At 41.3% G+C, this 18533-nt stretch overlaps 1 protein-coding gene across 2 annotated transcripts in view; it reads right to left on the bottom strand.

Moving 5' to 3' along the window:
• RPA1 (replication protein A1) overlaps positions 1–18533 on the bottom strand; it is a 78415-nt gene that overhangs the window by 13093 nt on the left and 46789 nt on the right. Inside the window, exons 6-12 of one of the 2 annotated variants that reach the window (XM_059148172.1) lie at positions 10003–10095; positions 7054–7186; positions 5792–5894; positions 3398–3466; positions 3079–3271; positions 2781–2920; positions 2242–2390 (exon numbers count right to left, since the gene is read on the bottom strand). In XM_059148172.1, the coding sequence (XP_059004155.1) occupies positions 2242–2390; positions 2781–2920; positions 3079–3271; positions 3398–3466; positions 5792–5894; positions 7054–7186; positions 10003–10095 (880 nt within the window). The remainder of the gene's footprint in view (positions 1–2241; positions 2391–2780; positions 2921–3078; positions 3272–3397; positions 3467–5791; positions 5895–7053; positions 7187–10002; positions 10096–18533) is intronic. The other variant, XM_059148173.1, reaches the window with a different exon arrangement.

Genomic DNA, 18533 nt, shown 5'->3' with positions numbered 1-18533 from the left:
TATCCCTCTCTCTCTGCCCCTTTCCCCAGCTTGTACTCTGTCTCAAATAAATTAAATCTTTTTTTTTTTTTTTTTTAAGATTTTATGTATTTATTTGACAGAAAGAGAGAGAGAGAGAGATCACAGGCAGGCAGAGAGAGAGGGGGAAGCAGGCTCCCTGCCGAGCAGAGAGCCCGATGAGGGGCTCAATTCCAGGACTCTGAGATCATGACCTGAGCCGAAGGCAGAGGCTTAACCCACTGAGCTACCCAGGCACCCCTCAAATAAATAAAATCTTTAAAAAAAAAAAAAAATCTTAAAAGCCTGATATAGAGTTTAAAGGTCTCTATAACCCAAAGTAATTTAACAGAAGACATCTATTTTCTTGTAGATTTATCTTCTTAGTGAGATTTACCTATGCCAATATCAAGATTGACATTAATTTATGCCACGTTATTAATAAAAATAATTCTACTTCTTGATCACGTAACAGGTGATATGAAGGAAAGTGGCTCAGAAATATACTTGTGACAGGGAAGAGTCAGTCTGAGATTAAAAACATGCCAATGTCATCTAAAAGGAGGCTGACTAAAAGCTAACCACATACAGAACAGGCTTTTTACAAAGAGACCATCTAACAGAGTGGTTGCTGCCCTAAGCCGCAGACAATTGCCTTCACATTCTGTCAGGTAAGCAGCTAAATCCGTCACAGAAGCACAGCAAGGTCCATAAATCTGTTTCACCACTACTAGCTACACCAGTTTAGTTTCAGCAACTCCAAGGAGGCATTTGCCACTGAAGATAGCTCATCAGGAATCAACAGAGCAAGGACAGAGGCAGCCCTTCTTAGAATAAAAAAAATCCCACATTTTTATAACCAAGATCTAACATCTCCAATCCTTGCCTAGGTGGGGTGTGTGCACTGAACTTCTCTTTGATCAGTGCCAGTTATTTTATTCTGGAGACAGGTGTGTCTTTTGATGTTGACCAGGATTACTGTTATTTTTTTTTTTTTTTTTAAAGATTTTATTTATTTATTTGACAGAGAGAGATCACAAGTAGGCCGAGAGAGAGAGAGGAGGAAGCAGGCTCCCTGCCGAGCAGAGAGCCCGATGTGGGACTCGATCCCAGGACCCTGAGATCATGACCTGAGCCGAAGGCAGCAGCTTAACCCACTGAGCCACCCAGGCGCCCAGGATTACTGTTATTGACAAGTAAAATACGAAGACCTTAATATGGGCATGCAATTAACCTGGGTTCGAGCTCTAGGGCCCGAAAGAAAATCAAGCAATGAGGACAAACCAAAGCTGTGGTTATTTCTGGTCAGACCTCAAACAGGCCCTGCCTTCTACCATCCTGCCAGCTACTGGGATAGTTACCTACGGATACGTGTGGATACTCAGGAGGCTGGCTTGAGTGACACGAACGCTCTAGTAGCTGTTTCACGAAATTATTCAAATTTTAGTGCTGCTAGTGGTCCACCCAGAATAAAAGTGAGAAGTCTGTCACAGGAGCTAATTCTTTAAGTACTAAAGCCCTAGGACAGAGGTGGAAACAGACACACACCCCTCCGGGACTACAGCTACACAAATTATTAAAGCTCAAGCTAGCTGCAGTGTTTTCCCTGACCACATCAATTCTTGCATGCTGTGTTTCAGTTTGAAGTGCTCCTTAAAGGCAGGGTTTTAACACCCTACAAAGCTAGATATAGTGAGGAGATTTTAATAGGCTCTCCTCATCCCCTGAGTGCTTGGGGAATAACAACATAATGCCAACAAAAGCCCATTGTTCCCCCCGCACTTTATCAGAGCCCAGTGAACACACACCAGGAGATGTGATCAGAACCAACAACTGGACAGAACAAGGAAGCACATTCCTCCCCCAGCCCACAGAAGCCTGCAGCTTTAAACCTAGGAAACAAAGTGGCCTCCCGCCCATGGTCCTTCAGCATACAGCCGTGAGAGCCTGGCCTCCCCTTACTTCGGCAGGATTTGAGGTCAGCAGCAGTACTTCCCTTCAGCTGGCCTCCTCCAGAATCTCTGGGTTTGTCATGGGATTACAGTTTTGTCAGTTTAAGGGCTTTAAGGCCATCCTCTCAGAAGGCATAATGCTTCCAAGAAATATAGGAACTGCTCCATTCAGTAACAAAGCCCTCTGCTCTATAGATGGCTCACATACTGATCATAAGGGCCCAAAGAGCCAGCTCTTCTGACTCAGAGGCCGGGCTCAAATAACCCCTTTGTGTAGCCCCATAAAACCTACCATCCACGAAGCTTATAGGCCTCCGGGATGTCAGGATTCACAATGACCGTGCTTGAAGACAGTACAGAAAGGCTCCGTCCACCAAAATCAGAGACTCTAGCTCCTTTGATAGCCATCACGGGTTGTCTAGAACCATCGAATCTATCAGCCTGAGTAATGACAAAAACACCAAACAAATACAGTGAAAAGGTGTCACTAGCAGGAAGAACACACGGAACATTTTTACAGAAAATAAGGAAAACAGTCAAAATCAGAGTAAATGCCGTGAGTGGTACATGGAATCTATCCAAGATAACCTCGCACACAAGAATCTGTTCAAAGATACAGCAAAACTAATCTAGAGTCAGAGGAAACATCATTTCACTGTGTAAAACTGAGATCACAGCCATAAAGGGTTTCAGATACTGCCTGGCCAGTTCGATCCTTTTTTAGGAAGGCCTACACGGTAAAAACCCCAAAGCTTTAAGGCAAGACAGCTGCCTGACTCTCTTGGTCTCTGCCTTCTGCATCTGCTCTGACTGCTCAAGGCTAATACTTACATCCTCTCCCCACAGAGTAGCAGTCACCACTTTCCCTGACATGTCCATCAAATAGATATTTCTCTTGGAAACTTCTCTGTTGTTAGACTTCACTGTGATTTTGGTGGCATCTTCGTAGCTCTTGCAGATCCCAATTATGTCTAAAATATAGGCACAATATGTCAGCAAAATAGGGTCAAGGCCCCCATTACAGCCTGATCAAAGGTTGAATGGCAAGCCCTTAAGTCTTACACTTCCTTTATAGGCTGCAAACAAAACTAGTCATCACAACTCTCTCTGCTCTCATACACAGACTTACCTATAAGTGAGTCTTTAGGCTTGTTCTCCAGGTCTCCAATCCCTGTGAAATCAAACTGAACTGTAGGTAAATGATGACCATCTTCACAGGGCGTGACGGAAGTCTCATTGTTGAAGGTCATCTCGTAGTCATTTTTAACCGCTGTGAACTGTTTGTTAGCAATCTTCAGGATGCCTTTAGAAATATAATAGACCTGTACAAGAGGCAAGCCATGGAACATGGGTAGATTAAACAACTTCTTACCACTAGTGGACAAGAGTCCCCCCACTCCTCACGGTACCACCCAACAGTTTCAGTTCTCAGGGTAACACCGCCCTACCTTGTTCATGTCGATAAGGGGAAAGAACTTGTCCACTTGCTCATTGAAAGCAGTAGCTCTGATTTCACCCTACAGAAGCATGCAAAAGCAGGTCAGAACTGTGTTTACTAAGTTTTATCCCTGAAAAAGAGGACACCTTGTGTCAAAATGACATCTTTAAGGCAGTCGACACAGGCACAAATGGGATGTGTGAGAGAGCTACAGACACTCCAGAAGCACACACATTTTTTTAAAAAAGAGATTTTATTTATTTACTTGACAGAGAGAGACAAAGCGAGAGGCAACACAAGCAGGGGGAATGGGAGAGGGAGAAGCAGGCTCCCCACTGAACAGGGAGCCCCATATGGGACTCGATCCAAGGACCCTGGGATCATGACCTGAGCTGAAGGCAGATGCTTAACGACTGAGCCACCCAGGCACCTCCCCAGAAACACACATTTTATAGTCACATATTCAAGTTATTCACCAGAGTGAACAACCTGGGTTTAACCTACTGTGGAGCTTTATTTACTTTTTTTTTAAAGATTTTATTTACTTATTTGACAAACAGAGATCACAAGTAGGCAAAGAGGCAGGCAGAGAGAGAGGAGGAAGCAGGCTCCCTGCTGAGCAGAGAGCCTGATGTGGGGCTCGATCCCAAGACTCTGGGATCATGACCTGAGCCAAAGGCAGAGGCTTTAGCCCACTGAGCCATCTAGGCGCCTCTACTGTGGAGTTTTATTAACCTCAAGTTAAACATTTTAAAAAAGGCAAAACAAACAAACAAAAAACCACAAGAAACCTAGTGATTTTAATATTCTGACAACAAAAATAAAAATAAATTCTGAACACTGTGTGACACGAATGAATCCCACAAGGAAGTGTGATGAGCCAAATGATTCACCAGCTGCCCTCACGTTCCTACCAAGCAAGGGATTACAACATATTTGGGAATCATTGCCAAAATGTTACAATACATCATGTTTTCAAGTTGCCTAAGATTTGATTTTCACTTTTACTTTTCCATCAGTCAAAATACCATAGATGGGGGTACCTGGCTGGCTCAGTTACAGGAGCACGAGACTCTTGATCTCAAGGTTGTGAGTTCAAGCCCCACGATGGGTGTAGAGATTACTTAAAACTAAGACAAACAGGGGCGCCTGGGTGACTCAGTGTTAAGCCTCTGCCTTTAGCTCAGGTCATGATCTCAGGGTCCTGGAATCGAGCCCCACATTGGGCTCTCTGCTCAGTGGGAGCCTGCTTCCCCCTCTCTCTCTGCCTGCCTCTCTGCCTACTTGTGATCTCTGTCAAAAAACAAAACAAAAAAACAAACTAAGACAAACTACAGATGGATAAGAAACTTAAACAAAGGGCTGAAATTTAAGCCAACTGACAGATTAGACTGATAATCTGGTAAAAAATTAGGTTCTGATCATTGATTTTGCCACAATCTAGGGGCGCCTGGGTGGCTCAGTCAGTGGAGCATCTAACTTTTTTTTTTTTTTTTTAAAGATTTATTTATTTATTTGACAGACAGAGATCGCAAGTAGGCAGAGAGGCAGGCAGGGAGAGAGAGAGGAGGAAACAGGCTCCCTGCTGAGCAGAGAGCCCAATGCGGGGCTCGATCCCAGGACCCTGGGATCATGACCTAAGCTGAAGGCAGAGGCTTAACCCACTGAACCACCCAGGTGCCCCAAGCATCTAAATCTTGGTTTTGACTCAGATTATGATCTCAGTGTCATGATCTCAGGGCTATGAGAGCGAGCCCTGGGTCACACACTGCACTCAGTGGGGAGTCTGCTTGAGATTCTCTCCATCTCCTCTGCCCCTCCCCTACCTCATGCGCTCCTTCTCTCAAAGAAACAAACAAATCTTAAAAACAAAAACAAAAGAGTCGAGTCGCATGTTCTACCTATTGGGCTAGCCAGGTGCTCAGTATAACTGTTGATCTCAGGGTCGTGAGTCCAAGCCCCATGCTGGGTACAGAGCCTACTTAAAAAGAATAAATAAATTAAAATAAAAAATTTAAAAATAAAAATAAAAAAAAAAATAGGATTTTATTTAAGACCTTTAATCCTTTGGGGCACCTGGCAAGATCAGTTGGTTAAATGTCTGACTCTTGATTTAGGCTCAGGTCATGATCTCAGGGATGAGAGACTGAGTCCTGTGTCTGGCTCTAAGCTGGGCATGGAGCCTGCTTAAGATTCTCTCTCCTCCCCACTGCACACAACGGGGGAAAAAAAAGATCTTTAACCCTTTGCCCCCAGAGAGCACCAGAAGACTATAAAAGAGGACAAACAATAGTAACAATCCTGCTTATTTTTGGTCTACTACTGTTTTTCATCACATAGCCTTGCACAGAGATGAGCCCCATTTCTCAAATTACTCCTATTTCCCCACTTGGCAAATACTCACACTTTCATCAACTAGTTCTATGGAGAAAAGCTTCCCTTCCCCTCGGGAATTGCTCCAGGTACGGATCTGACTTTTGTTGGTAACTCGAGCACAGATAGTCCACCTAAAAACCAAATAGATTATATCAGTGCTCCGAGTTTTACCTGGGAAAGATCTAAAAGGTTCCCTATCGTCTTCCTATAGCCTCTCTCATCTTATGCATATTCCATTTTTCAACGTAAGCTGTATTTTAACCCAGCTAATTAAAACCCCAAGATGACACACAGGTTTGACAGTTTGTAGAATAAGCAAGTAGTAAAACATACAAGATGATTTAACACTAACTCATTCCCCTGTCAAATTAGTAAATTTATAAACTCTCTCCCTTTTCCAAAAAGCATCACCAAGGCAACGGTATCCCCTTAATAAAAGGTTCTAAGCTAGAAGATGCAGTAATACCAGCAATTATATTCTGCCACTATTTTCAATTATGGGAACTGATAAAACTGGTGTCAAGCTTCTGTCTCCATTCTAACACAGCCTGAATATAAATACGAACTTATAGAACATGGTGTTGGTAAGCCACCAAAAGAAAACAACATGCTAAAGCAGTATGACCTCAGAGAGAGGTCACCAAAAAAAAGGAGGTACAAGATCCAATACATAGTCCAGGGGCTCATACTGAACGCAAGTGTTGGGACACATTGGTTACCTTAGCCATTTTCCCTGCACTGCAAAAAATTTGAAGGTTAGATAAAAACATATCTGAAAGAATTCTGAAAAGAGAACTCACAAATTTTCAATGGCTAAAATTAACTTTTAATGGAAAATATCTGTTCAGGGTATATTAATGTGGCTACACAAACAGTACAGATTCTCTTAGTCAACTAAATCATAGTAACAATTTTTAAGACTAAAAGTCACTTATTTATAGCATGAGGAGATGAAACGCCTTCTGAATTACAACAAATATTTATTTTTACTCATAAGACGATAAAGGGGTCCTTTAAGCATTAAATATTTTTCAATTCAAATTCTTTCAAAACAAATGAAACTCCATAGGCTATAGCAGATTGCTTCTCTTGCCATTCTTTCACAGTAAGAGTTAGAGGTTGCCACAATTTGTACCCTCCTCCCCCCATGGAAGAAAAAAAAGATGAAACTTACTTTATGTGTGGTAACCCTGAAGTGCACACATAAATAACTCAAGAGCCCGTAGCCCATAATAAGCTCTAACATCATATCGTAGGTACATTCTGAACTTACTCCGTGGACTAACTCACTTGGATTGGTAAGGGGTGAGGCTGGCAATGGGTACCACTTTGACCTGTGTTCCTCCAGAACTATTCCCGAGGCTGGTACCTCCAGCTTTTCCAAATGTCTTTGAGGCCCCATAAGTCTTAGATGCAGTGGAACCTTTAAAAACAAACACAAAGGAGGACCATCATTATTCTATGTAAATCTTATATACATTTTGTATTAACTCTCAATGACTGAGGTGTTGCTGGTGAAATCACACAAAATAAGAGGTAAAGTTTTACCTTTTAAGTAATCGAGAGATATGGAGATCAAAAAGAGACCAGAATAGGAAGCTAGAAAAGTGACTGAGAATTGAAGGCTCGGAACACAGAAGTTTACTACTATGTATTTGCTGACTGAAGTCAAGGTAATAATTGTACTGAGTCCAGACACTGCTCTTTTGGAGACCCATCCTTCTACCAACCCCCCACGCCCCACAAAGATTCTATTTATTTATTTGACACACACAGAGAGAGAGAGCGCACACACACAAGCAGGGGGAACTGCATCCCAGGACCCCAGGATTATGAACCAAGCGGAAGGCAGACATCCAACCAACTGAGCCACCCAGGTGCCCTGGAGGCTCATCCTTCTTAAACTGTCCTTTGTATCAATGGGCAAGATAATGGGTCAGAGAAAGAAAATCAACCAACCCTCTTGACTGGTAAAACTGAGAGCAGGTCACTAGTTGCCTAAGGAAAAAAACAAAAACAAAAACAAAAGGAAAGGCTAGGAGGTAAGCGACATAGTGAATAAATCATCTGAGGTGAAGGATACCTATCACAAATATTTTACCTCAAAACATCTTCAGAGAACTCTGTGTGTTCAACTGGTCTAAAGGGCTGGAAAGTCTAGAATGAAATCTGTGGGACTGGGTTTAATTGGGAGCAAAGGGCAAGAATCAGTTTTTGGTTCAAGACAGCTAGGCAGCTGGGCACCAGGATCCCTTCTGCTTCTTTATCCAAGCCTGAGCAGCTCCCATGTACTTGGAAAGAGCAGGTAACTAAAGCCTATAAACACACGCGTTCCTTTATACGCACAGTTCCTATAAAGTTTCAACCTCTAAATGCAGAAAATGCAATTTAGTCCAATTACTTCCTATCTTCCCTACCAAAGCATTTCTTTAGGATGGAATTTGGCTGGAAATGTAAATCTACCATTATTCAGCATTTCTTTATTGAGTTTCCGCAGCCTGTAAGACACTATTCTAGGTATTTGTAGCACTTAGTAAAAACTATACATAGACTGTCCTGGATCTTAACATTTTCTATTCTAACTGGGGAGTCAAGCGAGAACTATACGCACAACAGTAATAACTGCTTCAAGATTATGCAAGGCAGCCCATGAACTTTGAAGAATATATGCATGTGTATACATACCTAATACTCTAAAGATATAATTACATAACACACACACATACATGCTTCCCCTCAACACACAGCCGGTCTTTTCTTTTTTGCCATCCAGCTGATGTGTGTTTGGACAACATTAACTGATTTAAAAAAAAAAAAAAATGTTAACATAACCCAAAGATAGACAATTGGGAAAATAAATCTGTGGGAGAAGGGAGAATAACAACATACTATTTGTAGTTCAGCCTAAGGAAGTGACTATTAGATTATTTACCATCTTAGACACTAAATCTATTCTAAGACCTCCTTCAACAGTACAAATTTAGGAGTTGTGTATAAACAGATCCACTTATGGGGCACCGGGGTGGCTCAGTCAGTTAAACGTCTGCCTTTGGCTCAGGTCACGATCTCAGAGTCCTGGGATGGAGTCCCACATCAGGTTCCCTGCTCAGTGGGGAGCCTGCTTCTCCCTCTGCCTCTGCCTGCTGCTCCCCCTGCTTGTGCGCTCTCTGTCACATAAATAAAAAAAAGCTTAAAAAAAAAAAAAAGATCCACTTGTAAAGGGAGAGAGATAGGAGATAGATTGACAGATACTGCAAGGTAGATAAAAATATCAAAGACCAATGGGGAAAAAGTCCCATGTCCTGAAAGTTTCACAGCAACATTAGTTATGTCTTAACCTTAATTTCTTAAAATCTCAGCATTGAAAATTAGCAACTAATGGTTGAGGGGAGTTGAGGAGGTGGTGTATAAGAAGCTGTGACAGAAAAAAGAACTTCTAAGAATAAATCCAACCTCTAAAAATAAATTTAACCCAAATCATCATTTTCAATAGCAGCTCCTAAAGCAAAGGCCAGAAAGTAAACAAAATGATTCCATTATAGCCTCTCAGGACCTACTGCAGAGAGTTAAAGGGAAAAACTATTTCTCATCCAGGAGTCTGGGAAGCAGGACCTATGACCAATATAAATGATACCATCTTCACATTAAGATAAATATCCATGAGAACCTCACGTGGGAAACTTGGAGAGAGACAAGTGGATTCCAAATAGTTAAAAGGTGAGAATTTAAAAGGTATATAAATTCGCAAAGTCAAGAGAGTGTAAAAGGTAAGATGTGAGCAAGTACCAGATAAACTACTATTAACAGAGGACAGTGCATCATCCTGAAAAAAGAAGCATATTAAGTATCGTTAAAAGACTATTTTAAAAAAAATTTATTTATTTGACAGAGAGAGAGAGAGAGAGCGCACAAGTAGGCAGAGAGGCAGGCAGAGAGAGAGGGAAGCAGGCTCCCTGCTGAACAGAGAGCCCGATGCAGGTCTCGATCCCAGGATCCTGAGATCATGACCTGAGCCAAAGGCAGAGGATTTAACCCACTGAGCCACCCAGGTGCCCCTAAAAGACTATTTTTAATGATTTGTTCAATCACACACTTTACAGTAAGAACTGGGCTTCTCCTTTGCAAGAAGCAACGATCATGAATAGCATTTTGAAAATTCCCTTTAGTCTCAGGTTACATTTCAAAACATTCAGAATCCTGGTGCATATAATTAGCACATGTCCTCATGTGGCTATTTACCCATTGCTGAGCTCCCATTTTGCTGCGGGGGCTTGTTGGCTGGTGGATTGGCCGCTGAGACAGGGGGAGGAACTACCTGCTGCTGCCCGTGTCCTGAGGATCAGAAGAAAGACAATTTCAGTGCAAATAATGCAGGTTAAAAGATTTAAACTTAAGTAAAAGAAATACTCAGAGAACGTGTAAATTTTTTATTCTGTCAAAGACTCTCATGGGTCAGAATTCATGCTGGGGTATTCAACTGCGTGCTGTCAATCTGCTAGGGGTTCACTTCTGTTTTCATTATATAAAAGGTTGGCTCCATTTACCTTTCACCTGCTTATAATTGATGGCTTTCAGTTTTAATGAGGTTCTCTCCTAAAGCCTTGCCCATTTCTCCTGCATGAACCTGAAGTAAAGTCACTGGGCTGAATCTGTGACATTACCACTATTTCCATAGCAACAAATCGATGTCATCAACAGAACTGTGTTCACGGCAGGCTCTATCAGAAGAAAAAGCTGGGTGGTAAGAAAAACCTAAAAGCAGTTCAATTGTCTCTGAAGTGCTCCTGCTTCAAAGGAAAAGGAGACATTCAGAAAGGATTCTACCCTTTCCCTCCCAAACAAAGCAACCTTATTTTGCAACTGACAGTTGGTGGAAAATAAGAATTGTAAGAGCCTTAGGTACCGTGAAGTGCTAGGGAACTGTCACAGCAGGGAGAGATGAGATGGAGTTCAGAAGCAGGTGTGTCAAGGCAACGGGAAGATTAAAAGGAAAGGAGGGGAAAGGAACATGTCTCTCAAGCAGAAAATAAGAAATGCCATACCATGAGACTATTTATTTATTCCTCAACCCTTTCTACAAATGTTTAGGAGTTGAAGAATGTTAAAATTGCAAAATACACCTAATTAAAAAAAGAACAGGTTTATGGGATTTGATTTTTGCCTTTGTGAAGGCACTAAAAGTAGAAGTCAACCTAATCCAGGCGGCTCACCAAGAAAGATTTCCTAGAAAGTCCTACGAACAAAAATGGCGAGCCTTGCTGAAAAGGCTCCCTGCCTGCCACCTTGTCTCTCTGCCTTCTCCAACCACCAGGCTTATTCCTGCTGGTTTTCCCAAAGCCCTCACTCAAATGGGACTATTATACACTGACTTCATTTCCTTCTGCCAATAGTTCTCTTAACTAGTACCACAAAATGAGAGTTAACTATGCCATTAGAGTGAAATAAATTTAGCATAAAATTAAAAAGGTTAAAACAGAATTGCTTATTCTTCAGTTCTTCCTATGGGGAGAAAAATTAAGACCTTAATTTTATTTTCTTTAATCCCCAATTTCACCCAACCCCCCTCCCACCTCCCTTCTGATCATCGGCAATTTGTTCTGGAGTTGAGTCTGTTTCCTGGCTTCTCTCTCTTTTTCCTTTGTTCATTTGTTTTCTTTCTTAAATTTCACGTATGAATGAAATCACAAGGTATTTGTCTTTCTTGGACTCATTTATTTCACTTAGCATAATACTCTCTAGTTTCATCCATGTTGTTGCAAATGGCAAAATTTCAATCTTTTTTTATGCTTGAATAATACTACATTGTATATATGTACCACATCTTCTTTATCCATTCATCTATCAAAGGGCACTTGGACAGCTTCTGTAATTTGGCTACTGTAAATAATGCGGCAATAAACATGAGCTGCATATATTGTTTTGAATTCAAGTTTTTGTATTTGGGGGGCAAATACTAGTAATGTTATTACTGGATTCTAAGGTTGTCCTATTTTTAGCTTTTTGGAGGAACCTCCATACTGTTTTCCACAGTGGCTATACCAGTTTGCATTCCCACCAAAGGGCAACCTCACCAACACTTGTTGTTTCTTGTGTGGTTGGTTTTTAGCCATTCTGACAGGTGTTAGGTGTGAGGGAGCTCTCACTGTAGTTTTGAACAGCATCTCCCTGATGCTGAGCGATGCTGAGCATCTTTCACTGCATCTGTTGGCCATCTCAAGATCTTCTTTGGAGATATGTCTGTTCATATCTTCTGCCCACTTTTTAACAGGGTTATTTTTGGAATATTGAATTGTATGTAACAGTTCTTTATATATTTTGGAGGCTAAGCCTTTATCAGATCTGTCATTTGCAAATACCTTCTCTCATTCTGTAGGTTGCCTTTTAGTTTTGTTGACTGTTCCCTCTGTTGTGCAGAAGCTTTTTATTTTGATGTAGTCCCAGTAGCTTATTTTTGCTTTTATTTCCCTTGCCTCAGGAGATGTATCTAGAAAGATGCTGCTATGACTGATGTCAGAGAAATTACTGTCTCTGCTGTCTCCTAGGATTTTTATGGTTTCAGGTCTCACATTTAGGTCTTCAATCAATTTTGAGTTTATTTTTGTGTATGCTATAAGAAAGTTGTCCAGTTTCATTCTTTTGCATGGAGCTGCCCAGTTTCCCCAACACCATTTGTTGAAGAGACTGTCTTTTTCCCATTGTATATTCTTTCCTCCTTTGTTAAAGATTAATTGATCATATAATTGTGGGTTTATTCCTGGGTTTTCTGTTTTCTTCCATTGATCTGTGTGTTTATTTTTGTGCCACTACCATACTGCCTTGATTACTATGATCTGTACTACAAACTGAAGTCTGGAGTTACTGGTACTTCCAGTTTTTTCTTTTTCAAGATTGCTCTAGTTATACAGGGTCTTTTGTAAATATTCCATACAAATTTTAGGATTATCTGTTCTAGCTCTCTGGAAAATGCTGTTGATATTTTTAAAAATTAGTTAATTAATTTGAGAGAAAGCAAGCAAGGATGCACACAAGTAGGAGGGGCAGAGGGAGGAGAGAGAATCTCAAGCAGATTCCACAGTAAGTGTGGAGCCCAACATGGGGCTCAATCCCAGGACCCTGGGATCAAGACCTGAGCTAAAGGCAGACACTTAACTGACTGAGTCACCCAGGCACCCAACATCTTGAAATTTTAAAGTAAACCTTTTCTTAAACCAGTAGGGAAAAACTGAGTTGCTCAGTAAACAGTAATGGAGCTAAGTAACTGGAAAAGAAAAATAAAATTATTCTTTTTTTTTTTTTAATTTATTTATTTGACAGAGAGAGATCACAAGTAGGCAGAGAGGCAGGCAGAAAGAGGAGGAAGCAGGCTCCCTGCTGAGCAGAGAGCCCGATGCGGGGCTCGATCCCAGGATCCTGAGATCATGACTTGAGCCGAAAGCAGAGGCTTAACCCACTGAGCCACCCAGGCGCCCCGAAAAATAAAACTATTCTTAACGTGCTTCATGAAATATATTCAAAAGATCCAAAAGATTTCAACATTTAAAGATGAGGCCATAAAAATACACAAACCCCACTCCACCCTACTTCCATGGTCTTCAACGTATCTAAGGCCCCATCCTCATTACCATTCCTGCTTTATCAAGTGTCTCCCTGAAGAGGACATGGTCACAGGACAGTGCTGATCTCTTAACATTTAATTTCTTTAAAAACATAACTAACCTTTATGAGGTACCTAGAGTAATCAAATTACAGTGACAGAAAAAACAGTTGATTACTAGGAACCAGAAGGAGTAGGGAATGGAAAGTTATGGTTTAATGGATGGAGAGAGTTTGAGACAATGACTGAGAAAGTTCTGTACAAGTGCCTGGCTGGCCTTGCCAGTGGAGCACACTACTCTTGATCTCAGGGTTCTGAGTTCAGGTTGCACACTGGGTGTAGAGATTACTTATAAATAAAATCTTCAAACAAAGTTCAGGAGATGGATGGCATTGATAGTTATACAACAACGTGAATGTACTTAATGCCACCAAACTACACACTTAATTATTAAGATGTAAATTCAGTTGAGTATTTTATCACAATTTTCAGTAACATAACTTGACTATTTACCTGTTCTAGGTTGAATATTTTTTGACATTTTAACGTGAGTTAAAATGAATGTATTATAATTTCTTTTTTTTTTTTTTTTGGTGTTGGGGATTTTTAATTAAAAAGCAAACAACAGGGGCACCTGGGTGGCTCAGTGGGTTAAAGCCTCTGCCTTCAGCTCAGGTCATGATTCCAGGATCCTGGGATCGAGCCCCGCATTGAGCTCTCTGCTCAGCAGGGAGCCTGCGTCCCTCTCTCTCTTGCCGGCCTTTCTGTCTACTTGTGATCTCTGTCAAATAAATAAATTAAAAAAAAAAAACCTTAAAAAAAAAAAAAAAAAAGCAAACAACACTACACAAAATACTGTTCATTACTTTACAACTAAACTAGCATAATGGCCACTGGAGAAATATCTGTAGAGTACAAGGAAGGGCTCAGCTGGTCTTTGTTGAGAAACTCCAGGCTGAACACATATAAAAATCCTAATTACTCATGTTTAAATGTCTGCCAGTCTACACGTAGGTAACTAAAAATAATAAATTAATTTTATATATATATACATACATACATGTATATGTATGTATATATATTCCATTTGCAGTTGCTAAAAATCTGTCAATCTTTTCTCTCCCAACCCCATTTTTACCATATGCCTTATACACACTTCTTTCAAATACCAGCTTGGTATATAAGTTGTTCACCCTCATTCCCAATAAGGATAAGAAAAAATACAGAGAAATTCAAACTACATAGCCAGACAACTTACCTAAATATAAAATATTTCCAAACAGTTGAAATAAGGGGAAAAACACGTGTCTAAAGAACAAAGTATTCTATTTAAACATTTTGGAGGGGCGCCTGGGTGCTATGGTCCATTACGTCTCACTTCTTCGTTTTGGGTCAGGTCATTATATGAAGCCCTCCACCAGGCCCAGTCAGCACTGGGTGTGAAGCTGCTTAAGATTCTCTCTCCATGGGGCGCCTGGGTGGCTCAGTGGGTTGAGCCTCTGCCTTCTGCTCAGGTCATGATCCCAGGGTCCTGGGATCAAGCCCCACATTGGGCTCTCTGCTCAGCGGGGATCCTGCTTCCCCCTCCTCCTCTGCTTGCCTCTCTGCCTACTTATGATCTCTCTCTCTCTGTCAAATAAATAAATAAAATCTTTTGGGGCGCCTGGGTGGCTCAGTGGGTTAAGCCGCTGCCTTCGGCTCGGGTCATGATCTCAGGGTCCTGGGATCGAGTCCCGCATCGGGCTCTCTGCTCAGCGGGGAGCCTGCTTCCCTCTCTCTCTGCCTGCCTCTCCATCTACTTGTGATTTCTCTCTGTCAAATAAATAAATAAAATCTTTTAAAAAATAAATAAATAAATAAATAAATAAATAAATAAAATCTTTAAAAAAAAAAAAAGATTTATTTATTTGACCGACAGAGATCACAGGTAGGCAGAAAGGCAGGCAGAAAGAGGGGAAGGGAAGCAGGCTTGATGCAGGGCTCAATCCCAGGACCCTGGGATCATGACCTGAGCTGAAGGCAGAGGCTTTAACCCACTGAGCCACCCAGGTGCCCCAAATAAATAAAATTTTAAAAGAAAAGAAAAAAAAAAGATTCTCTTTCCGTCACCCCCAGCCTCTTCCTCCAAAATAATAATAATATCTTTAAAAACCTAGAGTATCAATCAGGCTTTTAGTTTGTGTTTAAAAAGCCATCGTTTAAAGGTAATCATCAGGAGGTGCCTGGGTGGGGAGCCTGCATCTCTCTCTTTCGCCCTACCCCACTCCTCTCCCTGTTTGTGCTCTCTAAAATAAAATAATAAAACCTTTGAAAATTTTGGAATATTTTGATTTGGGACAAGTGCAATTAACCGCTAGCTTTAATGCTAGTTAAAGCAAAATCTCATCTGTAGTGAGGCGAAGAACTGAAGCCCAAATCCCTGTTCCATTACAGCTCTCTGGTGAGGACAAGGGACTTCAGTTGAGAAGTTTATTCCTTAGGAACGAAGTGTTGTTTATTTACCAGGAAAAAAAAAAAAAATAGAAAAGAAAACAAAAAAAAGTTGGGGCAAGAGTGATGAAAAGCTTTACACAAAAGCAGTACAATGGTAACTCCCTTTGGTAAAAAGTGTAAGAAATGTCTTGTACGTCTGTTCACAGGTACTAACTCTGAGCCACACAGAACTGTGGTGCACAAGAAGCTGGAACAGTTCTGCTAGCACAACAAAGCGCATTTCTTTCTTTCTTTTTCTTTTTTTAAAGTAACCTCTAGACCCAACTTGGGGCTCAAACTCAGGACCCCAAGATCAAGAGCTGTATGTTCTATCAACTGAGCCAGCCAGGGATCCTTAAAGTGTATTTCTTTCTTTTTTAGAAGATTTTATTTATTTGAGAGAGAGAGAGAGAGAGACAGAGACAGAGAGAGCAGGAGCGGGAGGGAGAGGGAGAAGCAGGCTCTGCGCTGAGCGGGGAGCCTTATGTGGGGCTCGATCCCAGAATCCTGGGATCACGACCTTAGCCAAAGGCAGCCGCATAACTGATTGAGCACCCAGGTGCCCTAACGCTTATTTCTTTTAATAAAAAATTGACAGTATGTATATTTTTTATACTAAGGTAGATTAGTAAGGAAGCAGGTAGAAAACAATTTCAGGGTAGCTAAAAAGAATGGCTGATTTGAACTTGCTGATAGGTTGAGAAGCAGAGGAGAGTAAAGGGTGGCCAGCAAGGAATTCATCTGAAATCGCATCCACAGGTGATCAATCCCAAAGCCAACATGCATGTCCCCAAAAAATCCAACAGGTGATTTATGTGTTGTAATTTCTTAGCAGTACATAATACAGTCTAATACATAGCACAGTCTATTACAATCATTGTATTCTCAGACTCGATGAAGGATATAGCATATTTAATAAGAAATCAATTAGGCCTTATAACAGATATATTAATAACACCTACCAATCTTTGAGTACTTACTATGCACCAGGTATGAGGTTAAGTGGATTATCCCATTTAATCTTTAGGCCTATGACAAAGATGGTGTTATTATGTTCATTTCACAGATGAGAAAACTGGGTTAAAGAGGTCAAGTAACTTGCCCAAAGTCATACACAGCTGGAGGAGGCAGAACCTAGTCTTTTTTATTTTTTAAACTGGGTTTCTTTTTTGTGTGTGTTTAATATTTATTTATTTGACAGACAGAAATCACAAGTAGGCAGAGAGGCAGGCAAAGAGAGAGAGGGGGAAGCAGGCTCCCCGCCGAGCAGAGAGCTCGATCGGGGCTCAATCCCAGGACCCTGAGATCATGACCTGAGCCAAAGGCAGGGCTTAACCCACTGAGCCACCTAGGTGTCCTCCAAACCTAGTCTTTTTTTTTTTTTTAAATTTAAGATTTTATTTATTCATTTGACAGAGACACAGTGAGAGACGGAACACAAGCAGGGGGAGTGGGAGAGGGAGCAGGCTTCCTGCCAAGCAGGGAGCCTGATGCGGGGCTTGATCCCAGAACGCTGGGATCATGACCTGAGCTGAAGGCAGATGTTTAATGACTGAGCCACCCAGGCACCGCCCCCAGAACCTAGTCTTAACCAGGTTTGTCTAAAATAGATCCATCCAGTTCACCACCATCTAGTTAATTTTTAACTGTAAGCAACTAATTCTGGCAGACAAAACTCTAGTTACACAGAACATAACTAGTAACCATGATACACAGCAGTCAGGAAAAGTTACTAAGTCATTCATTTATTAGAGCAATCCTTAACTCCTGCTATTGGACCACACCTGCAAAGCTGACACAGGAGGTAAGAGATAGCACTGAAACCAAATGGACAACGGAAGTCCTAGTGCATTCTAAATAGCAACAATTGCCTTTCAATTTAATGCACTGCAACACAGCTGCTGATCACAAAACCTGAAATTACTCTACAGCGAAATGAAAATCTTTCTAAAAACTAAAATTATATCCCAAAGCAGCAATGCAGAGAATCAACTAATGCTAATCTGTTTTGTGCCACCTGCAAATGAAACCATTTCAAGTAAAATGAATCAAGGTGATAATTTTAAGACTCTTTTGCTCTATGTCTCCGAACCAGGGGGAAATAGGACATTTAAAAGCAGACTCTAAGGGCGCCTGGGTAGCTCAGTCGGTTGAGTGTATGACTATTTCAGCTAGGGTCATGATCTCAGGTTGGTGAGATGGAGCTCTGCATCAGGCTCCCCACTCAGTGCGGCGTCTGCTTCCCTTCTCCTTCTGCCCCTCATTGTGCTTTTTCAAACAAATAAATAAATATTCTTTGGGAGAAAAAAGCATACTCTGGCTTCTCAAGTTATTTGCAGTCGCACTTACCATTTCTACTATCAGTATAATGGTTAAGTGAGGCTGGCTCAGTCAGCGGAGCATGCCACTCTTGATCTCAGAGTTGTGAGCTCAATCCCCATATTGGGGTATAGAGATCACTTCAAAGAAATTTCAAAATATAGGGACATCTGGGTGGCTCAGTTGGTTAAGCATCCGCCTTCAGCTTGGGTCATGATCCCAGGGTCCTGGAGTTGAGTCCCAAGTCCCTGCTCACCTGCTCACTGGGGAGCCTGCTTTCTCCCTCTGCCTGCCACTCTCCCTGCTTGTGCTCACACTATCTCCATCTCGCTGACAAATAAATAAAATCTTCTAAAAAATTAAAAAATATATATTCTTAATTAAA

This window comes from Mustela lutreola, chromosome 15 (assembly GCF_030435805.1).
Source record: "Mustela lutreola isolate mMusLut2 chromosome 15, mMusLut2.pri, whole genome shotgun sequence".
In the NCBI taxonomy this organism is placed as follows: Eukaryota; Metazoa; Chordata; class Mammalia; order Carnivora; family Mustelidae; genus Mustela; species Mustela lutreola.
This window is presented reverse-complemented; position numbering and strand designations above follow the sequence as displayed.